The 25,298-nt window shown below is 37.8% G+C and overlaps 1 protein-coding gene across 1 annotated transcript in view; it reads right to left on the reverse strand.

The window, feature by feature from the left end:
• LOC121330668 (heparan sulfate glucosamine 3-O-sulfotransferase 6-like) overlaps nt 1-22,912 on the reverse strand; it is a 35,251-nt gene extending 12,339 nt beyond the window's left edge. The window contains exon 1 of the mRNA XM_041277358.1: nt 21,951-22,912. Coding sequence (XP_041133292.1) covers nt 21,951-22,540 — 590 coding nt within the window. The 5' untranslated portion in view covers nt 22,541-22,912. The remainder of the gene's footprint in view (nt 1-21,950) is intronic.
• Nucleotides 22,913-25,298: the final 2,386 nt, after the last annotated feature.

The raw sequence follows: 25,298 nt of genomic DNA on the forward strand, positions 1-25,298 counted from the left end.
CCACTCTATCAATAGACTTCAAAGTCACGTCACAGTCAGTGATTACTATTTGTTATTAACAGTTATGAAAATGAATAGCTGCGTCTATAGTCGAGAGGTACTGGTAGCAGAGAAAATTGTTTTTTTTTCCCCCATTTAAAAGTAATAGTACACATTTATTTTTTTGTGGAATTCACCAAAATGCACCATTTGCAGCATTAAAATTGTTACCAGATGAGTCTTGGCAGCCTCCCATACTCACACAGACTCACACACTGGGATAGCATTACTGCAGCTCTTCCAGACCGCTTCCACTGCTTGTATAATGTGAGATTTCTTGTGGTCTCTGCCAGTCTTCACTAACTGTGCTCAACTACCATCCCCGGACTCTGTGGTTTTCAATAATGCAGAAACATGTGGCAAATATATTTTAAATTCCACGCTCACGATTTCACTGGAAAGGAAGAATCAAATATATGGAATGGAGCACCGAATTCTGGTACGATATCAAGGGATTCTCACACAATAGTCAATGTGGTCTTTGCTTACAGAAATAAAGCAGAAGTTTTACTTTGCAAATCATGTCACTAGAGCTTTGCAAAGAAGAGAAGGTGTGCCCTTGAATGTGATGTTTAATCATGTTTTTATGTAGAGATACAGCAAAATATGTAGGTTTTTTTTATTTCTTTGAAAAAAATGAAAGGTATATTTTTTGCCCCAGGGTAGGTTAGATGAAAGTGATATGATTTAAAAACTTTCTAATCAATGCAGGCATTGGTTAAGAGATATCTCTGATAGTCACTATTGACTGGTTAATGCATCTGCTGGGAAAAAAACAAACAAATAGTCCCCAGATGAGCGGTGTGCCCTGTCCACTTCCATCTGACTCTGCAGACTCCCTGATAATACAAACAGACAGGACTCCTAATCTCAGCACCCCTTGAGAGGAATTAGAGGGTTAGCTCAACAAATCAGCAACTTCATTTTTCCATGCAATTGTCTGCCTTTACTGTGAGCCTTGCAGCAAGAGAGGCTGTAAAAAGATGGCAAAAAACCCCATTTGTAGTAGTTTAGTTAAATAAGTATTGCAGGGTCTTTTCATAAAAAATTCTGGTAAAGGATTTTATAGACATATAGCACACAGGGGATCATAATCCTGTCGGATTTATAAAAGAGACTGGAATGGTTCAAACTGCCATGATAAGCAGGGCAATTTTTGTCCCTACCTAATGCAAGATTGCATTGGCCTGTGAAGGAATTGATAGGCTTTGAGACTGAAAATAGAAAGTTGCTCTGGGTTCTTGGGCAGTAAGAAATACTTTCAACCGCTGGGAGCACTAGAGGATGAGAAAAAGCCCTCCAGAGAAACTCTTACTAATACATAAAGGGAGATGTTAACTGTGCTGTCTCAGTGACCCTGCCTTGGAGTCTCAGTGTCAGGTTCCCTGTCATGGAGAAGATGACAGATGTCCAGGCAGGTCAGCACTGGGCTACAGTCAATGTTGGCCTCCTAGGTTCTTTTTCTGTGCACCCTCTCAACTGGACTCCACTCTGGACTGCAAACAAAGCAGGTCAGAGCAACCTGGAGGTATTCACACAAATGTAATATACCAAGTTCCAAAAAATTCCTGGTCTTTCTCTACGTCCAGGAATGTAGGATGATGAGCTAGTAAAAGTGTACTTATTTCTGTATCTTTGTATAAGCAGGTAAACTCAATTCGAGGAAGTCCTGCTGCAATCAAAATTTAGTGACAGATAAACAAGCTCATACACTGCATTTCTGATGCAGATCTGTTTGACCCTTGTAAGTATGATGAGGTAATTGGGTAAGTATTTATAACTGGTATCAACAAAGCTGTTAAACACTGATAGAATTAATATCAAGTAAAAGCTGAATAGAAATGTCCATTAATAAATAACCAATTGGGCAAGAGTAGGGAGTTCACCTGCCAGCAAAGTATTAAACATATTCCTTGTTTGTATAACAGAGACCTTGAATCTGTGCACTCAGGTCACTTCAAACCCAGACTCTTACTAGAAGTGTATGTCTGTATCAACCCATCACAATGACAGAAATCAAACACTGTTAGACTCATAGGGCCATCAGTGGGTCACCCTTGGGGCATGACAAGCCAAAACCTATCAATAATAATTCCAATCACGTTCCCTAAAGCCTCACTCCAGCCAGCGCCTTACATTGATATAGTCAGAATCAATCACCCTCTGCCTTCCGCGGGTAACCTACCTGCAAGTTAATTGTGGTAAGCTGACATCCTTCCCAGACAGTGGAAGAATGAATTCCCCATCCCACCACAAATAGTTAATAGCTAGAAGGTCTGTATCAGGCAGCTGAGTGGCAACTGTCCAGCTCACCATCAGTGCATGCAAATACAACACGGAATTCAACTGGTATGGACTGTCATTGCACATGGCAAATAATTGTAAACTGTTACAGTTATATAGTACTGGATCTTCCAGCCATATCAATTCACATGTATTTATCATTTAAGAACCACTTGCCAGGCAACAAGACTGTGTGTCTGGTGGTGTAATACAATATTTAACTTCCTCTATCATAACCTGTAGCGTTTAATATCATATATGCTTCAATTACAATATCTAGACACAGTCCTGTTGATGTCGATATCCCTGTATTATAGACTTGGGCTGGAAAAGATTTCAAAGGACTGAACACTTTGATTTTAAGTGTTGATGGGCAACATTAAAATGTAAAGAGTGGTCTATGTTAACATAAATTAACATTAAATAAGATTTTAATAATAATAATGAGCCTTTAAACAAGAGCAATACGATACAGTAAGAATAAGTAAGTAACTGGCTGTGCTACTCAATCAAATCAAAGTTCTATACAATCACCTTAAGACATAACTGTTACTGAGGATCAGATGCCACTGGTGTGCATCCCAGTTATATGTATTAATTTGTTGGGAAGCTTAGAAGACGAAGGCCTGCCGAAATGAGTTATGACTCCCATTAAAGGTGTTAAGCGTCAATCAATTCTTTAATGTTAGGCACCCAGAGATAAATTAACGAAGCACAATCAATAGTCCTAGCACAAAGGGTCGATTTTTTTTTTTATTATAGAAAAACCTGCTGAAGAAAAAAAAAAGAATTAATCATTTTGAGATCCATGTGTCGTTTTCCCTTATCACTCCATGTTCAATTTATTTATTGACATTTTTAGTATATCGATTAACCTTTTTACACATGGATTGCTGAACCACGTCTTCCAGGTCATACAGTTAGAACCCAGTGTGAACCCAAGATCTCCTGTCCCGGCTTTTAGTCCCTTGCAATTTTTCATTTCATAAGCCTATGGTTTTCAATCACTCAAACAAACTGTTATATAATATTTCCCTATCTTGCATGAATTACAATGGCTCACACAGGAGTGATTTAAGAAACTTAGAGCCATAGCGCTAGGGCCGATACCTAAAAAATTATCAACATGCGCTTATGCATAGAATTAAAAATTTCGTTATATGATATTTACTTAGGAATTGCTCTTCCTCAGCTCAGGCAGCCAATGTGTCGGACTGGGGGCTAAGGTAGCCAGCAACATGAAACAGAAGGACAGAACATCCCTTTTACTGGATGACCTCCAATAAACAACTCCATTAGTTCCGCTTCCCCACATAGCAAAGCATTTCCAAGCCCTGTATGCCTCTGGTGCTGGATGGAATGTAGAACCTGATAATGTGAAGTCATTGCACTGGCCTGAGGACCTTTTCACACTCGGCTCTGTTCAACGGTATTGTGTTCTCACTGCCTGCGTAAAGACAGCACGGAGATGGCACATGTAATGATGACAAGAGAGCGAAAACTAGCACCGTGGTTTATTTTGATTGAAACAAAAACTGAAGGTTAACAAAAGAAAACAAAATCTAAAACATAATCTATTTCCACCGCTCTAGGACTGGGATCACCTACGATACAGTAAATTTACAAAAAGATCAAATAGAAGACTAACTGTAAAGCCAGGTCCTGTTTGTGATTTAAGTCCATGAAATCATCATTGACCAATTTCACTAAATTAATCTGAACATGTACGATCCTGAGTCTATGAACTTGTGCATCAGTGTGCTGGTTAGGCTACACAGCCACGTCAGTATACATGAGATGGACCTTGCTCTAAGATGAGAAGGATTCAACTCCAGTAAAGATTTATTTATTTTTTAAATTGAAAACTGATTAGAGAGGTCCTTTCATGTCAAGGGTTAAAGGTCAGGGAATTGATGATCTGTCAAAATATCGATGACAGGCATGAGAGATGATTGCTGAGTACCAATGCTTTGATATGGGCTTTTCTGAACAGTCCATAAACCTAATACAATTTATAGGGTAATTGTGTTAATTAAATACAAAAATAAAACAAACAAAATCACATCAAAAAAGTATTTTGCTTTACGAAAGAATTTAGTTCTCCCTAGTTCTGTTTCACAGATTTTTGGTGCACCACGAATCCGTCCCATATGATCTACCGGTAAAGCCTGAAATAAATTAGAATAACAGCATTCCAGTAAGGCGCTATAGATACACAATGAACTGGCTATAGCAGCACAACAGGTATTCAGGTAGCAGTGGCTGGGCTCATCACAACTTACTTACATAAATGCCAAATCAGCATTGGATGCCTTATAATAGCAAAAACTGACTGGAGGCTTTTAAACTAAAGTAAGCATTGTCTCATCCAATATTTGACTTTTTATGTTCTGAGGAAACACAATTCTTCAGTTATCTTGTATAGTATGTTTTTTCCTCCCTTTTGCACTGCACCCGAATTCAGCTAACAAATGTAATTCTGTTAGATTTTTTCTTGGAAAACCAGCAGGAACACAGACACACTTGGGAGTTGCCTGGGAGGCATGAATTATTTCACTTTTCATTAGGATTTATTTATTAATTTTTTTCTTGACAGAGGCAGCGAGCTCAATATCATTTGATCAGATGGTGCAAAAATGGAAGCTTTCACTGAAATACATATACTGTATAAATATTTTTTAAAGAACCTATTTTGTTTTTTTTTCAACTCCAAGGACAGGCTCCTGAAATAGAATGTCTTAACCTCTGATCTGTTTAATTTCTGGTCTGACTTTAAATCTCTTTTGTCAAGTGGTGCCACAGAAATGTGCCAAAATAAATGAGAGGGAATGGAGAAAATAAAACTAATGTGTAATACTGCATAGTTTTCCAAGGAATAAAATGCTATTTTGTGAATAGGATAACCCCAAGTGCCTGATTTGATTCTTGAATGTAGATGATACTAGATGTTGCTAGCAAATCGCGGACGATTCTGAATGAAATACAGTGCAGGTAAATCAGAACTGTAAAGTCCTCTTGACCAGTTCTTAAAGCAGCTGCTTTTTTAAACAGGTGCTTTCACTCAACAGGTGGGCAAAGGGTTTCATTGGCCATGCTCTGTAAAAATGACGCTTGCTTCTCAATTGTCCGACATTCATTCAAATAAATAAATGATATACATAAAAAGCCACGTGGAACCTCCCTTCTCCCTGAGGATCAACGGTAGGAAAATCAGAAGAAGACTTTGTTTGTTTCCCCACATATATACAGATTGAATTAATTTCTAGAGATGAAGTTCTGTGCTTTTCCCCATGAAAGAGTTTTCCATATTGGACGCTGACTTTTTTCTTCATTTTTTTGAACAATTGTTTTTTCTAAATGTGGTTTCTAGGGTTTCATGATGTGCTTCCTTGAAGTGGCTCTTACCAAACTGGTATGCCTCCCTTCTGACTTGCTTCTCCCTAGCTCACATTTCACTAAAATCCCAAATAATTTCTGCTTGTTTTAAAAAAATGTGGCATCTTCACAAACACAGATTCATGAAAAATGAATGATCTATTTATAAAGGCACTCATAGTGGCAACAAAGGGTAAACACACATTTTAGTCATTTCCCAAAACAAACAACTGTTTCACCCAATAGGACATTTTGCACAGGGTGACACTACATTTTCTTCCCACATACAGTAAGTAATCGTTAAAAGAGAGCTAACCTTTAAAATCAGCAATTCAGAGCTTATGCTATATCAACATTATTACAGGTGTCCTTTTATCATGCTGAGAATCTTTTCTGTCTCCCTTGTTTTTTTTCTGTCAAATATTTCCAATATAATGCCACAGATGCATCCTGGTACCTTTGTTGTAAGTCACATGGTCCAATGCATCCCAGGGGTGTCCGATCCTGGTCCTGGAGGGCCGGTGTCCTTCCTGGTTTTTGTTCCAGCTGTACCTCAAATTACTTAATTGGACACACCTGGACCACTGAAGTGAGTTTGAACTGCAGCACATGCACTTTTTATGTATCAGGTTGTCTTCGAATGTCTGCAAATTCCAAACTACAATATGAAATACCAACTGATAACTAAAATAAATAAGGGGTAAGAATGGTGATCTGAATCATTGGACAGCACTCCTGTACAGTTACTGTTGTTCTAATATGGATTTCAGCGATGGTGGTTTTCTTTTGTGGATCTAGGCTCGTTCTGAGTTGCATTAACACCACAAGGACTCATTGAGTATGAACCAGATCCTACAGTGTCCTAACCCAGGGTGATTATTTATTTCCTTTAATCAGAATGACTCTAAAATGTGAAGGTGACAGGGAATCTTTCATGAGTAATTTAACTCAAGCCAGATCCAAAACCACCATCTGCCTCTCGTCAAGAGGAGATGAAAGCATGAGTTAGCTAGCATTGACACTTGGCCTTAAACACAAAACGGACCACCTGTCTTACCTGCTAGAGATTTCAGCACCACGCTCTAATGTTTATTACAAATGATTCCTGCCCCTGATGATTTTATAGCCCTTAATATGACAGAATCAGCCCTGGCAGTGAAAAGAGGCATTATGTAAATCGGATCAATACTACCTCATAATGCAGGGAATAAAGGCTAAGCTTAACTCTTCCAATCTAGGGGTACGGTCCAGATTTGGGAGGAGCAAGGGTGAGCCATGGGCGCCCTTTTCAAGTATGGTTTCTACAGGTGGCTCTTCAATAAAATACATTTACAATCAAAGCAATGCTGATAGATGGTGCAAAAATGGAAGCTTTAGTGTGCTGGCCCTCTGCTCTCCAATATTTTAAATTCAATTATCAGCAGGGGACTTGGGATGGATTCATAAGATCTGCAAACATCAGCTAAATGTATGCCCTTGTTTTTTTCCAAAACAGAGTCAACATCAATGCCAAGATTAAGTATAGTATACAACTACATATAAGAGCCTTAAAGACAATATTATGAATGAGTTTTTACTCGGATGGCTAATATATACAGTGAGGTAAAAGGTTTACAGAACTGCATTGAAAATTAAGAATTGCAGCCAATTGCCATTGACCTGTATTGGATAAGATGATAGTCGTGCATGGATAATCGTGTCTGTTTGGTATTGTTAAAGCTCTCGAGTGTGATGCAGATTGGTCAGAACATAAAAAGTACTAATCTGTGCACCAGACACTGACCTGCTACAATAGCCTTGGATCATCAGGCTTCTGACTTTGATTAAAAAGTACATGAGCAGAAAGAGCAAGAGATAATCCAGATTTAACACATGGATACAATATTAGGCAGTTCTTGCTTTTCTTCTTTCTTCCTTTACTTTTTGTTTTCTTCTTCCAGAAATTCTAGCAGTTTTTACAAATTACTACGCTTGTAAACAGCAGATTGACCAATCAGGGAGGAGTTTTTGTCCTCGACATCACAGGACACTTTTCTTCGCAACTATAAACCGCAGTCATGACTGACAGGTCATGAAGACGGGAATGGTAAAGCTTTTTTGTTGTTTGTTTTTTTATGAATTGACATTGGCACTGTTCTCTATGTAGCTTGCTATTAGCCTGCTATTAGACTGCTATCAGATGTTGACTTAGATGTTGATTTCAACCCAGTTACAGCCCTTATTTAACATCTTTAACCTCTCCTGTGACTAGTTTCCTGTGACTTCAGCACGTGTGGTTAGTGTATCCCTGTTTTACCACACCCCTCAGTTACTGCACTAATCCTAAAAATGCATTTCCATCTATCATGAGATTTATTGGGACTATCAGAACTGGAGCAGAACTGCAGATGAACACCAACCACCACCCAACACAAGAAAACCCTGATGGAAAAATCCAGCCTTGGATATCTAATCCATGAATCAAACTGGTTCTCACAGGCAGTGGTGACCCAAGCCAAGAAGACTCAGAAGCAGCAGCACTGTGAAGTAACAATAAGTGTCATTACAATAAATACAAGGCAAAGCCATTGGAACGCACTCACAATGAGAGTTTAACAGTGAAATTCGTTCTGGTTGTAGACAGTGAAAGGATCTGGTGCTCCCATCTCCTTTAATCAGGAGGACCTGTGGAAATCCAGTAAGGGACACTGCTGGTATTGCTAATAAGGAAGACCACTCAAACTAGCATGATCCATATCTAGTAATTCAATTTATTTGTTAGTTAAAACCAACCATCTCCAGATCTGACATGAGGCTTTATATTTTTTCCATATGAGGTCATTAAACGCGGCTCAGCCACAGAGAGACACAGAGAGTGGGGAAAGATTAACATAATGGGGAGACTTCCCAGAGATTTAAGGATTGTAAATATGGGGGATGTGATGCCCATGTTCACATAGCCAGCCAGTCGTACCTCTGGCAAGCGGGCAAAGAAAAAAACTTTGTTTAAAAACATTCGTAAAATCGCAATAATTAAAATCAATTCATTTTAGGTTGCGCCATGTTTTTATTTCCTGGTTGCGGACCTGAACAGCTCAAGGAATTCCAGCCGAGGATCTCCCTGTCAGCTGTCTTGCCTTTGGCATGGAGAGGGAGTCTGACACAGGGACGTGTTAAAGTGTGTGGAGAGAAGAAGGAGGCAGGGTTATTGCCCTTGGGCTTTCTTTCTTTCTTTCTTTCTTTCTTTCTTTCTTTCTTTCTTTCTTTCTTTCTTTCTTTCTTTCTTTCTCTTCTGAGAAAGCCAACCAGCACCTGTGAGGAGCAAGAGAATGAAAACACCTCCTGCCCTTTGACCTGACACTGAACTGTAACAAGTGTACGGCCTTTTGACACCCTGAAATCAGAAACTTTACATGGAGACATGGAACTTAGACATGAAGCTTAGAAGTATTATCATTGCTATCTCTCTCTCACACACATGCACACACACACATACACACACACACACATGCATGGTCTTGCTGATCATATTACAAAGGTTAGATTGTGTATAGCTGTCCTGTATCTGTTAGGACATGTAACAATATGTAAGGTATCCTTTAGAAAGTCACTAAAATATTTCTACTTCTTTTTAACATCCTTGTGATTTGTAACATTTTCTAAATTGCTTACTGCATTTTATTTAAATATGTGTCCATCCAAGGATGTGGGTTTGGAATTTTAAGATATTACAAAAAAATAAAATAAAATAAAAAAATAAAAGTTTTGGCATCTGCTGCTAATACACAGATCAACACCATATGTTGTGTCTCGTCAATCGAGAACAGTTAAAAAGTCACTAGGAGAATAAGAGCCAATTAAAAGAAAATTAAAATAATCTCTCAGTCAAAATTACCTGCTCACCAGCTGAAGAAACTATGGAAACTTGGATAACTATGACTCCCCTTGTTAAAGTTAATCTCGTAACCAATACATTCAAAGTTCTAAGAGTTTATAGCTACATACCAACTTCAGAATAATAACATTGGCATGTTCAGATAATACAAAACAGAATCCAGAAAAATACAATGCTGAAATGTATAGTGTAAAAAAAAAGAAGAAAGAATAAATTGTGACTTTTGTGCATACATGGACAGAAAATTGGTTTCAAATTGCCAGTTTTGTGCAAGACACAAAACAATTTTCATTCTGACACTCATGCCAGATGCATACGATATACATTTCATATTGCCTCAAGTATTTGGCATCCCAAAAATAATCGAACCTTCCACCCCCCCAAAAATGCACAGAAGATGGTCCGCTGTTTCAAGCCCCAGGCAGAACCACATCTGTCTCCAGTTACATAACCCTGAGCCAGGCAAGGAACCCCCAATTGATCCCAGCATGTTTTAATGCTGTTTATCCAATTTTCAAATTTGTACTGAGCAATACCTCGGAGGAAACTAGGGTGGCCACAGGCATTTCCAAATAAACATCTCTTGTGCCAGCCGGAATTAACTTTTCAGTCTCAGAGATGGAGAGTTTCAGGCATTAAGAATACAGAGACAGTGAGAAAAGAGGTAAAAAAGGAGAGAGAGAGAGAGAGACTGGTAGTTTTCTCTGCTAAAATTATCAGTGCTAAAATGTTTCCATGTGTTCCCGTTTATAGTCGAAGGCTGGTTAAAAAAAAAAAAAAAGGGTCAGATAAAATTACAACAGGGAATTTTGATGATGTTTGTGGTTTTCTTTCTCTGTTTTCAGTTACATCTGAGGGATGGGCGCTCTCAGAAAAAGTATTCCTGCATAAATATCTGTCTTTTGCTTGAGCTGCAATCCAGCTGTGCACAATCAGCATCTATGAACCAATTCAAACCATGGCAAAGAAAAAGAAGGAGCTTTTTAATCAAACAGTGCTGAATTGTATTTTGGGTTAAAGATATAGCAAATGATCTCTTCCCCATTGCGTGTGTTTCAGAGGGACTCCATCAGAAACACTTTTGCTCAACAGCAGCACCAACTGGCACAAGCAAAACTGAAGAATCCGGCAGTGTGGTTGTGAAGGCAGTCTTCCTGCTTTTGAACTGAGGGTTCATGGTGTGGACTGATAGCACTTACAGTATAGTCCAGGGCAGGTCAGGATGGAAGAGCATTCTCCACCAACGTTCCCCAAAGATCCTGACCTGAGGGACCACACCTGTCCAGGATTCTCTCCAAAGCACCAGTGTTCTACCCTTAGGCTAATGCAATGACAGTGTGGTACATGAGGTGTGTTGTAGTGGGTTGAAACCGTCTTCTGTTTTGGCATAAAGGTGTTTGTGGAGGAGAAGAAACTTGAATCTCGGCTTTGTGCAAAGGCTTCTCCTGAAGCGCTCTTTCCTCTCCACAGCCCTGACGCTCATTAACATCCTCCACTCTGCATACCCTTAGGGACAGCACGGAATCTAAAGTACATTTTAAAGGCACATGACAATGTCTAAAGAGACACTGGGATATCAACTGTACCTAATTCCTTTCAAATACACTTCAAAAGCAAAATACATTGCATATATTAAAACCTAGCTCACTATGAGCTACAATACCCTCATGTAAAGTTAACAAACATGAGTAATGGGGTGAGTGGGTTAAAACCACCCCTGTTTTGGCCCTCATTCTGATACTAAAAATTGTGCTGAACATGTCCTCCAAACCAAGTTTCCTCATAGCTGGATAAGCAGGTCTCTTAGTACATGTGTGACACACATTCGTACTGTATGTATCTCTACTAAATCTCTGTCAATGTGAATATGCATTGCCATCAGGGGGACCATAACTGGTAATGAATACATGAAAATGGGTGGGTTGGAATTTTACTTTGTAAGTAAGGTGGAAATTATAGGTCTGTGACCACAAGGCAAAATTATATGGGCCTGTGTTTCTGTGATTTTGATTGAGCTGTCTATCCAAGCCCTGCTGATAGCTATGTATCACATGTATCACACTGTAAGCATGTTGGTGCTTTTGTGGTATGTTCATCAGGTCACGTCCCCACCAATATATCCCATTGTAAACAGTTTGCCTGCTGCACTTAAAACCGACAATGGCCTTTCTCATTCCTCTAGAGCTCTGCCAAAAACCACACTAATTATTACAGTTTTTCTCAATTGATTTGGCACATTTTTTAAACAAAGTTCCATGTTCTCAAAACATGTCAACACAACCATTGAAATTCTTGATTTTTTTGCAAAACTATTAGTACGTTTTTATTTATTTATTTTTTCAAAACACTTCACACAAAACTCTACATTAAGCTAAACGTTCATGTGAGATGTCACATTTACAATTACATGTTCTCAATCTCAAGTACAATTATGTCAGATGGATACATTCACACAACACTTAAGCAAATGCAGCTTGCTTAATTGTTCAATCATCAATCAGCCCTCCATTATGTATAAAAGGAGTGACATGTGAACTAAACTTTGTTGGTAAGCAATGGAGCAGGACCAAATACAGCAAGATAGAGTTGGAGGAAGAGGAGGAGGCAGAGGAGGAGATAGAGGAGGAGGTAGAGGAAGAGGTAGAGGGCAAGTCAGAAGAAGGATCTCGAATGACTTGAGGGCAACTATAATTGATCATGTCATCAATCATGGTCTAACCTTGAGAGAGACTGGGCAGAGGGTCCAGCCAAATGTGAAAAGATCTACAGTAGCTTCAATCATTCGTACACTAAAGAATGAAAATAGGTAAGTGGCCATTGCAAGGTGTGAACCACTACTGTGAATTGTACATTGCTGTATATTACAGTACACAATGGCTTTGAAGCTTACGTATATTTTACAGTACCGCAGGAAAAATTATACAATAATTTGTTCAGTAACGATTTACATTAACTCTACCTTCATAATACATTCATAATGCATTCATAAGAACTCAAAAAACATTACATTACAGTTACCTAGAGCGTTATGAATGCTTTATGGTAACGACTTATATTAACTCTACCATATAACTTGTTATGTGGCTATTATGTAATACACAAAAAAACATTCATGTATGTATCATTAACCATTCAGGATGGATTCACAAGCTTATGAATGCATTATGAATGAATTCTGAAGGTAGAGTTAATGTAAATCGTTACCATTTGTTCTTTCTTTTTTTCCAATTGGACTGTAATTTTCTCAATTGAATACTTTGTTCCCATTCATTTTTAGAATGGATAGAAGACCACCTTCAGAGGGAAGAGGACAGCTCTTCACTGAGCAACAAGAAACAGCAATAGTAGACACGGTCATCCAAAACAATGCCATCAGTTTGAAAAATATACAGCACAGAATCATCCTGGACAATGAAGTTTTGACCAACATTCATCATTTTAGTTTAGCCACAATTGATCGTATCCTGAAAAGAAATGCCATCCGAATGAAGCAGGTTACAAGGTGCCATTTGAAAGAAACTCTGCCAGAGTAAAGGAGGTAAGGTTTCAGTATGTTCAGGTAATTTTCTGTATTCATCTCTGTTCAACTCCAAACATAATACTGTAAACTACGAAACTACCTTATTTTTTATGTACTGTGAAATTACTGTATTCTGGAACATGTAATGTTACTACCATAATTACTAACTGTACCGTATGTTCTCCTAGATAGTGGAGCTTGATGCCAGCCTCACTCATCACAAGTACGTTTACGTAGTCAAGGCTGGATTCAACCTTACGAAGACGAAGAGGGAGAAATGTCACTAGTCAGCGCGCCACAGTGCAGGTCCCTGGTCAGCGTGGAGGGAATGTGACCATAAGTGCAGCCATTTCAAGAAACGGGGCAGTGACTCATAATGCCATTTTGGGCCCCTACAACACTGCATGGATGGTGGAAAGTGTACGATCACAACCGTTACAAAAGGTCAACGCTTCTCCAGGCCATGGAAGAGGCCTGTGAAGACATAACATATCACATACGTAATACAGTTTACAAATACGTAAACAGATAGACATGTCTTGCATAAGGGAAAAAATGTAAACACAGTAAAACGTAGATTGCTAAACATACTGTTATGAATGCTTTATGGTAACGACCATACTGTTTAGCTGATACTGATATTATACATTTACTACAACTTTGAAGCTGAAGACATGAGCTAATCAACAGATGACAAGTGTGTATAATTTTGATGGCAATATTTGATTTTGAGAAGGGGTTTATTGGAAATGAAAGCAATACTGCAATTTGCAGTGGATTTGGACTATTTTGCAAAGTGGAAGTCTATTTTGATGGTTGTGTTAACTGTTTTGAGAACATGGAACTTGATTTTAAAAAATGTGCCAAATCAATTGAGAAAATCTGTAATTTAAGAAACTGAATTCACTCACAAGGGAGAAGAAGCTCATCGGTGAAAGAACAACAGCAGCACTGGAGTACAGAGTGCATGCACATGACTCTTTCTCATTTGTTTTCCAGCATGCAAACTGTGTTTAACTTTCTGCAGGTTTTTGCAGCTTTCCCAGACCCCAGTAATTACATACACTCTGAAGTCACTGCGCTGTAATTACCAGCAGCAGCAGTACAGTCGGATCAGCAGCCCTGCTTCTGTGCAGAGATATCACGTATAGGAACCCTTTGTTAGCTCCTTACTCCTCTCTTCCAAATTAGAAGCTGAGGAAACTTTGTGCTGCTGTGAGCCTGATAGCTTTTATCTTACTGGAGTTTGGAAAGCATTTAGCATGACCTCAGCAGTGCATGATTACAGGTCTGCTATTGTAATAGCTCTGATGATACACTATTAAACACAGCTCTGCCCTTTCCAGAATGACTTTGTGGCATTCCAAGCTATGACACAGTCATCCATCTCTATCTCCCTAGGCAGGGTTCACCATCAGTCTGGCAGCAATTTTGTACCACTCCAATTGCGGGTTTTTGAACGCTACAGTAGTATCTCACTAAAGATATATCTCTGACATTTACAAACCTGGAACACAAACACACTTGTTGATTAAAGGTTTACAACAGGGTTTGATGCAAAGAAAACTTCCCTTTGTAGCTGTGAGAGTGAATCTCAATACTGATACGAATTGTGCCCAATTTAGTAAGGTGTTTCTTACAATTGCATTCACTGTGACATGCAGTAGATTTGTACATGTATATGCTTGCAGTGCCACCTCACCCTAACAAGGCTTTTAACAGATACAAACTATTATTATTATTATTATTAATTTGTTTTTAAATGTATCGTAAATAGTAAGTCAACTTTTTGAAAGAGGCTAAGAAACATTGATCAAAAAACAAATGTATAAAATATAAACATTATCATCCTGTTTATCTATAAAGCTTACAAACAACATCTGGAGTTCTCCAACTCTTAATTCTCAAATAAAGGGGTAACATTTTATTTTAACTCTTTAAAATCCAACACAGTCCAACAGTTAGGATAGCCTGTATAACAAAAAATAAATATAAATAAATAAATAAATAAATAAATAAATAAAAAAATTCTGATGCTTGAAATTCAAACGAACTTTTTTGTGGGAGGGTATAATTACTGTTATTTGCAGTTCTGTTAAGTTAGGGGTCCTGAAATGCTAAGAGAGAGACCCCTCCTACTTTCCCACAGTATTGTGTATTTTTTGTTTACTCTTGTAGCAGGATCCTTACATGGTGTAACTACTACTCCCTTCCAAATGAATTTTGAAGAAAAAAGGTGCTTAATTGACTATGGGAGATCCCTCAAGTGCAGTCACACAGCCTTGAGCGTCGCAGCCTTTAGCATTCACAGAAGGAGCCTGGCTTGGGAGCTTCCCAAGATGGCAGCTGACAAAATCGAGAGGATGTGTTAGCATATCAAGGAACATGAGGTCAGCTTCTGGGGTGGAGGCTTAAATCAGATGGGTTGAGTGGAAGCAGAACCTGAACAGTAAACCCAGTCAGTTTAACTGCACATCAAGTGCTTTGCTCAGGTAACGAATATATATCTAAACTGGCACTGGGGTGCTCCAAAAAAAAGCTATGTAAAATGTAACAATGTAGCAATTAACTAACAGAATCCATGCCTGCTGAAGGTCACACCTGCATAACAATCTCTGTTTTGGCATACCATATCACCTACTTATGCGTCGTTCAGGTAAGCTCATGGTATGATATTCATCAGCAACCACAATGTGCCAGCGTGATTGCTGTTTCAATGGAACACCTGGCTGACGAGGCCATTCCTGGAGGTTTCATTACAGGTGTTTTCAAAGCGCTCTGACCTAATCACTGTCCTTTGAAATGCCTAAGCATCTATCAACACACACATAAGGCTAAATGAGTGCTGCAAAAAGGGAACATTGCCTCTCTCATGAGCTCTGGTGACTGTCGTTAAAAATAATTCTAAATGTTAGGGCCTTTTCATTTATAAAGTTGTTCCAAATGATTTGTGGATGGCGACAGCTGTACAGTTGGCAGCTCCTGTAAGCAATGGAATTTCAAATTAATCTGAATCACCTACACCTTTAGAAGCGTTGGGCATAAAGAAGTGCTAAAAATGACAGTATTGCAATGGTAACCACATCCCCTTTGAGGCATTATCTTTTATAGTACCATTGATCCCTTATGTGCCTATTGTAAAAACCTTATTATTAATAAGGAAAATCTAAAGTTGGTGTACTATAACCATTCAAATAGCTTTTAGATGTTTTAGATTTTTCATTCTGAATAGGTGGGCTGTTTACATGATATGAAAAGGAAGGTTTAGAAAGGCACTGTTACCTATTTGCACAGTTGATTTAGACAATACTTCACGTGTCTTCTACTGTACATTTTGTTTTATATCAGTGCTCCGTGATGAAATTCCAGTCTTGAGCTGTCCTTACAAAGGTAACAAAATTCTCCTGTCAGGGCACTGCGCTCTGACTGGCTATATATTATTGTTAATAAAACAAGGAATAATCCTCTCCCAACACCAAAACCCTAACCTTAAGGTCAGTATCCTATACTGCAGTCATTACACATTTAAAGTAGTTTATGTTGAAGAAGTGTTTTTGTTACTTTAAAAAAAAAAAAGTGACCAAAGGTGTTGACTTCCTCAATTGTCCTGACAGGAACATTTCGTGGTACCTTTGTAAGCACTGCCCAAGTGGACTGTGTGTTTGGCATTAGCAGCGGGCGTGTGGGCGGGAGGGACACACACACACGCCGAAAGCATGCACATCAGTAACCGCAGCAAGAGAGGTAGAGCACAATGCTAATCATGCAAGATGACTTGACTGCAGTCCAATCGCACCCAGCTCTGGAGCTGTGAGTGAGGCGATGGTGCCAAACGCATTCCGGGCTTTTGCAAATGAGGAGGAGACTATTAAAAAACACTGTGTTGTCTGGGCTTTTTGAGTCAGTGTCTAAGAGAGTGATTCATAAGCACTGCACTGTATCTTATCACAAAGGAGACAGACACTACCAGGACTTGTCACAGCAGAAGGTGGTGTACCTTGGTGGTGAGAGCTCAGGGCCAGGGCATCCTATCTGGGTTTCAATCCCAGATCACATTGACATACAACACAAGACCTCAGTCAAGTCACTTGGACAACTTCTGTCTCTTTTCCATCTGGCTGAATAGTTTCATAAAGGAAGGAACTCACTGGAGATGAAGTTGCAGCTCAGTTGGGTCATAACCAGAACATAGTTAACCCTGAAGGTCCAGATATTTATGACTCGTCATCACTCCCAGGACGAGGCCTTTTTTAAATTAACATCCTCAATAATAAGAAAATAAGGGCCATATTGTCAAAGCACACACTCCTGTCTTTAATAAATAAGAGCCATATTGTCAAAGCACACACTCCTGTCTTTAATAAATAAGAGCCAGATTGTCAAAGCACACACTCCTGTCTTTAATACATACTATGTTTTGAAAGGATAAAACAAAGGGTTTAAGAAATGAAACAAAACTGAACACACACACACACACACACACACACACACACACACACACACACGAAATATTGAACAAGTAACAGTGTGGTTTTCTGATATGGATTGCAAATGTTATTCATAACAACTGTAGCTACATTGTGTTAATTATAGCCTGATTAACACCTAATTAATGACAACCCCCCTCCCCCATGAAATAATAGTGGAAAAGATGATGCACTATAATCCTAATCAGATATAATGTAGCTATGAATCATTAGCAGTATTTTAAGTCAACATTCCTGCAGTTGTAATTAATTGAACCACACAGCTGTGCTACAAAAGCGACTCTTTTGCACAATCTGCAAAATGCAAAACATCCCCACTGTGGAACATTTAGATTAGCTAATTGTGACAGAATTTGTTGAATTTCCCAAATTTGTTGAGCTCATTACACTGATGCCACATTGGGCAATTAGCTTCATAGGAACTCCATGCTGTCACTTCATGTGCAGTCTAATGCAGCAATAGGGTTATAAACTCAGTGGGAAAAAAAGGAAACAAAGGAGATCCCAATTTGTCAGCCTACTTTAAGTTAAGTGATAAACTGATGCAGAGAACGAATCGCTTGATGTTGCATCTGCATTTGCTTTGCTCAAGACTGATGAGCCACTTGGCAACATTTTGGCACCCATCACTTTTCCACAGTGTAATTAATGGTAAACACTAATTTGACGTTAGAAGATTTTCCCCTGGGAAACTGGAACATTAAAACCGATGTGTCACAGCATAGCGTTTGCCCTGTTTTGTGCTGTAAGGGGAAAAAATAAGACTTTCCAAACTAACAAGAACTGCTTATAGCAGCTCTTAAATTAAAATTAACCTTATTTCTCATCTTTCACATAAGAGGTACTCCTGGCAAATTGATGAATGAAGTAAAGCTGGAATTAATAAGTACTAGCAACCTGACTCTATAATGCAATAAGTGTACAAAGTATCGCTCCATTCAGGAGGATTGGTCATCGAAACACAAAATGACACAGGGAACAGGATGAAACAGAGACAAATAGGCTATGGTCCGAAGTTTCCACCTTGGCCCACGTCAGTCACAGAGCCCCAGAGGTATCCTACTGCCACTATCCTGAGATACACAATGTCAATAAACAGGATTTTATTGGCATGCGACTGAATAGCCTGCCAATGGCCGGGACCCTAATTCCTAGTATTTATTGACAAGTGTTTGTAATGAGCTGTACTGACAAGCAGGAGTGCAGCTTGCTGAGTGGCTGATCAATGGCTCCTCTCTGGCCTTGCACGTTCCCTTCTCTGAGATAGCGTGAGCTTTCATTCATTTACCGAGGGGCTGCTGGTGTTTGAAAAGCTATTGACATTCTCTCAATACCTGTGTTAATAAACAGGCTTGTTGCTAAACTAATTGGACAAAAATAAAGTTGAAGTACCCTCCTTGAGTACAACTGGAAGGAATAATGCAACTTCTTTATACTCTCAGCACGGACTTTAAAGATAATTTAATGTTTCTTTTAAAGGGAATGTATAATTCAAACTCCCTTATTAGTGCATGCTTGTAGGGGTTTATAAACAGGTTCAAATAAATAGTAAAAAATTAGGTCAAGTGTCCCTAGAAAAGTGTGCCAGCACTTTGAAGGAAAATATATCAGTGGTTTACAGCAAACAGACAATGGTCTTAAGGGCAATATTTGCCCTTCAAAATCAAAATACATTTTGCTTGCGCAGTACAAAACAGTCTGTTTTTAATGCACAACACCAAAACATGAATACATGTTGACAAATAATATACTTTAGTTTAATGAAAAGTGCTGTAGTATCCAGATTCTCTGTATAAGTATGATTTATTCAAAGTACGTTTATCTGTTTTTCTTTATTAATAAACTCAGAGTAAATAAAAGGAACGTTTTTTTTTGTTTTGTTTTTTTTTAAAGTTAACTCGATTAAGTTGCTACCTCACCTGCAATGTCGTCATTTTGAAATCAGATGCAGATTCACTTCAGAAGTAGATATCCTTTGCAAATATTAACAATATCAGGGCATTTTTTTTTAGCAGTTTTACCATAGCGTTGCGCTTTTATTCTAAAGAAGAAAGTTAGGCAGCAAGCTGAATCAGATCTATAAACATTCTTCCAGAACTTGCAGCTACTTGTTTCACAATAGATGTTTTTTTTTTTCAAAATTCTAAATACAGCTAGGGTGATTAAAAGCTTCGAAACTCTACATTCACATATGATGATGGTCTATTCTGCCACACTTTGATGCAGTGGTTTTAAGGAATCTTTAATGGAAGTAATATAGTAGCATGGTGATAAACAATACCACATTATATTGCAATTTACTTGATTGTTTCTCAGATTTCTTTTTTTTTAATACACATAGACCTCTATCAATGGTTTTGATCTTTTAACCTGTGTGTAAATACCAGATTTAAATGTACATTAATGCATGGTTCCAGCCTGGAAGTCAGCATGAAGCTAATCTAACCCTCTGTTATAGAAAACTTAGCAATGCCAACTTACGTCACCAAATGTTTATAAATCATTTAAAATAAAGTTTATATTAGAACATTTTCAAACTGTATTTGAAATAAATGTTGCATTACAGCCAAGGCAACTAATACAGCCGTCATACTTATTCAAATGTCTAAAAATCACTAAACAAGTAAGTTTATCTTTCCGGGCATTAATTACATTGTTTAGACCAAAAAGAAAATAAACCAGTCAATCTAGCAAAGATATGCACTGTTTAAAATGACCTCTTGGAGCGATTTGTCTCCATCCTTGCAATAGTGCTTGAGGGCAAAAAGATGTTATTCATAACACTGTATAGAGTACATCTGCATTATACATGCAGAATGCATACGGTCCATTCTGATGATTAATATAGTCTAAATTGTTCTCATTCAGGTTTGCCGATTGTCCTTTCCAATCAGTTATTCAATGATTTCAATTATTAAACGATCTATCCATACTTCACAATTTTCTATTTGTGCCAGTCTGGAGCTGGGCATATATACACATGTATGCACATGTGAACAGTGAAACACATATAAATATATATTTTGATGTATTCTCTTTCCATATTGGTGTGCTTTAAACTGCCCTCTTTTGTAGGGTTTATGAGATATTAAATCCATTAATAACACAGGTATTTTTCCTCTAAACGTTTCCCGGTGCTGGTTGTCTGGGCATGTCTACATGAATATAATTAAGGAAAGATAACTGGAAATAGCTCAGGACTGCTTGGTATTGTTTGTTTTGAATCTACTCAAGCAAGAGTAAGTGTGAAAGAGAGCATGTATTTAAATGCATGTGAAATGCTTCTGTAACCTTGTGGTATTAAACTTAGTATAGAAGTTTTAGGACCATATTCACAAAGCATTTACCACTGTGCTAAATTATCAGCATTTTTGTAGAACACCCAGAGTAATTTATTTAAAGCTTTTTTTTTTTTTTTTTTTTTCTAAAATAAATAAAGCACAGAGGTATTATGCTTTGTGAATTTTTACATTGCATATTATAATATAAAAGATACTGAAACGTTAACCTGACGTAGTACTGCTGTACTGTATTTTTAAATTAAACATAGAAGTTACTTTGCAGTAGCACATTCGTAAATATTTCACCATCATAAATATTCCTACAGCAACAGCAGTCGATATGTAGAGTTTTGAATAAGTGATTGAGGTACCCAAACTTTGAACTTCATGTGTTTTCAATGCGTTCTACTGTATCTACGAGCTGTTAACAGATGTATTCATTAAACTAATTAATTAACTACAGATATTATCAACTACAGATATTTTAACTATAGCCTACTATTAATCACACCTGACGCTGTATTTAACATACACTTGCTCAATGCATTTAAATTAGATATTCTTGCGCCTCCAGCAAGCAATGCAATTACAATAACTTTAAAAAAAAAAAAATACGATACGTTACATTTTATGACAACCACGCGATGATCAATATTTCATGAATACGTTACATACCAAATATCACAATATCCATTTAACCGGTTAATGACTGAAGCATGCTTTCCCTAACTAGAGTACAGTCCATTCATGTTCCACACATTCTAACCAAATATCTAATGCAGGTAGATATGATTTTTTTTTTTTTTTTTTTTTTTTTTTAATAATACACGTTTTTTGCCTCAACCACCTGTATACAGTGTCAACGAGAGAGCCGCCCCTTCTCCCTGTAAAAAGACACCATTACTGCATAGCGTATTTACAAGCATAAGGTTAAAATATAATAATAATAATAATAATAATAATAATAATAATAATAATAATAATAATAATAATAATAATAATAATATAAACATGGGCAGCCTAGTGATATATTTCATTGTATAGCTATTATGGATAGCATATTTTTACATGTGTTTTTTGTTTGTCCTTACCTGTACCACTCCAGCCCCTTGTCATAGAACCTGTCGAAGAAATGAGGCTCTGCACCTACAGCTCTGACGTCGGGGTGAATCCGAAGAAACTCCAGCAGCGCGCGGGTACCCCCTTTCTTTACTCCGATGATGATCGCCTGCGGGAACTTGTTACTCCCAAAGCTATTGAAAACAGATATGCTGCTGCTGGCATCTTGCAACTGTTCCCTGTCCCCATCAGAAATCTGCCTTTGCACGTCTCCGATCTGTTGCAGGACAGAATGCAATTTGTCAGAACCAGGCAGCGCTCTCGTCCCAGAACTTTGCAAAGTTCTGTTGGTCTCAACTGGTGAATTCCGCGTGTCTTTGGCAAAATCTGCTCCATCCAAAATGCTGTTTTGCACCTGAAAGCCATTCTGTCCATTGTGATTTTTACTGGTGCTGCTCGCGGGATGGTGATCATACATTGGCCGTGGCAGAGTCTCGCAGTATCCTGTCAGACAGTAAAATAAATAAGTGAAAATAACGATCATTGTAAAAAATACCGACACTTTGGATTGTGCCTTCAACAGTCCAAGGTTGACCCTATTTCTCCAAATACTACATCCCATGAGTTGCTATCCTGATCAAAATGCCAACTGAAAAACTTAGGAAACATGCCTTGTCTTTCTCAAATCTGGACAATTTGTTTTGTAAAATGTACAAGAAGATATTTCCAAAGAGCGTCTGTCGTGCAAATGCGGGCAGAGGGTGAGCGTGTCGCGCTTTTACCAAGTTTATCTCCAAATACATAGATATATCACGCATTGTATGCTCGGCTTCTTCATATATTATAGAAGTCTGCGTTCTTCTTTTTAGACATTTTTATTTCCATTTTAGCAGTTTTATTTTGCTTAACTCCTTCTATTTCTTTCTTTTAAAAACCTCAATTCACAGACGTGTCTTTTTCAGTTTATTTGCAAATGATGTGAACAATAAGCACGGTCTCTCAGTCGCTCTTCTAGAATCACTTATTTTCCTTCTGACACTTCTTGCCTTGTATGATTGTATTCCACGCCCCTCTCTGAAAAACCACACACCCCCTTTTAGGTTTTTGTGCTCTCTCTCTCAGAGCAAGGTGTTGTACATTTGCTTAAGAAGTAGTATTTTAAATACATAGTATACAACATATTCTCAATTGTGTCACCTGTGCTTATTATTATTATTATTATTATTATTATTATTATTATTATTATTATTATTATTGGTAGTAGTGGTAGTAGTAATAATAATAATAATAATAATAATAATAATAATAAATAATAATAATAATAATAATACATTTTTACTTTATGCCACAATTAACAGTTAAATTGTGAAGTGTTTTGGGCACACTCAGCCCATGCAATTGTATGTTGCCCAAGGTATGGAAGGTCATCCGGGTAAAAAAAATTTAGAAAGAGTTTCAAATATTTAGTGCACGTATTGATTTGGACCAATCAAAATGCACAAAACAAACTACGTGTTCTAAGTAAATGTAAATTAACTTTGCAATTTCTACGTTGGGGTGGTCATTTTACAGTAGTACTTACGTAAGGGCTGGTCAATTAAAAGTACAGTAGTACCTATGTAGGGGCTAGTCATTTTACAGTGTCCAGCAGGTGGCAGTAGTTTGTATAGATGTATGGTTAGTTCTTGGTGTAGTTGTGAATATGCTACACAGAAAGGTCCATCTCCCCAAAATCTGCATTTATTTACCCAACTAAAATAATAAATGCATAAATAAAAATCTGTTTTAAAAAATCCGCAATTCTACCCACGGTCTTCTACAGTAATCCAAAACCAAACGGGTGTTTTGGGAATCAAAGCTAAGCTCTGAGCAAACAATGTTGATGAAAACATTCACAGATAATTATGCTAAACTCAGCTATCATCACAACACTGTCTCTGTTGACAACCTTGAAATGAAACATGCAGGTTGGCACAGAGTTGGCACATAACCAAGAGGAAATGTAAACTCCAGCAAGCCACCCCAGCTGATATATACACGCAATTATTTTTAATTAAATAAATACATTTGTTTTGTGAGAAATACATAAACTTAGCACATAATGGCTTTTTGTAGCTCCAATGCGTCTCCTTTCAGCTGCTAAAGCAAATGCAAAACTGGCTGCCGTTCGTGATGAAACAGCCTCCTATTTAACCAGTATATAGATGTGCGATACCTGAGGAGGCTAGGGAGGACTGTGTTTCAAAGTGTCCACCTCAAAGACTGCTGCATCAATTAAGTGTTAAAATGCATTAAGTTTCAGTCAGGTGAGGGGGCTTTTGAGCCTCATCTGTACACATTAGGAACAAAAGAAACGATCGCTTGTGTGATCATACAGACAGTCACTGTAATGCGAACATGATGAAGCGTGTATTTCTGAGGAGTATGATTGCATGCAAAATAGACACTGCCTCGATCAAAAAAATATGGACACATGAGCATCTATTGTTCTTCTAACCCGTCGTCGATCTGAGTCGCAGGTGACAGGCGGTGAATGCTGTGCCGTTATAAGATTGAACCTGTAGAATTTTGTAAAATGGCATGTTGTGAAGCAGCATTATATATATATATATATATATATATATATATATATATATATATATATATATATATATATATATATATATATATATACACACACACACACACACACACACACACACACACACACACACACACACACACACACAGTTTTTTTATTTATTATTTTTTATTTTACTTTTTTTAAGTACTGCTTTCCAACACATTCTGGCAGACTTTGAAAGCCATTTACAAAGACTAATGTATTGAATTTCTAATCTAACAGCAGCTTAATTCAAGACCTCGGGGCAAAGCAGGCGAATGTTTTTTTTTATTTATTTATTTATTTATTTTTTTTAAGTCAAAATCTGAACTCCGTTTCAATTCCAAGATACACTAAAAGCTGTTTGCGTGTTTTTTGATTACCATACAGGAACAATCTGATAATCTGATAATCTTCTGCACTAGAAGCAAGTTGAGCGTCCACTGTACATGTTAGGTAATTTACAATAAAAACAAAAGATGTCAAAAATTGTTTGAAGAAATGGGTATAGTTCCAAAACCATGCAATGCACTATTATTTGTGTCTGTTTTTGCAGTGAACAAAGTATAGAGGATTCCAACTCCTGCATATAGCTGAGAGACAAAGTCAGGGCTCAGAAATTCCAGGTAGACAATCGAGCAGCTAGTGAGCAGCCTCATAGCTAATAAGGGTGTAATACCCCGATTTGCATGTGGAAACAACATTAATTGCTGTTAATTAACACACAGGGCCTTGCAAAAGTATTCAGACCCCTGACCTATTCTCTCATATTACTGAA

Source organism: Polyodon spathula, chromosome 18 (genome assembly GCF_017654505.1).
Source record: "Polyodon spathula isolate WHYD16114869_AA chromosome 18, ASM1765450v1, whole genome shotgun sequence".
NCBI lineage: Eukaryota > Metazoa > Chordata > Actinopteri > Acipenseriformes > Polyodontidae > Polyodon > Polyodon spathula.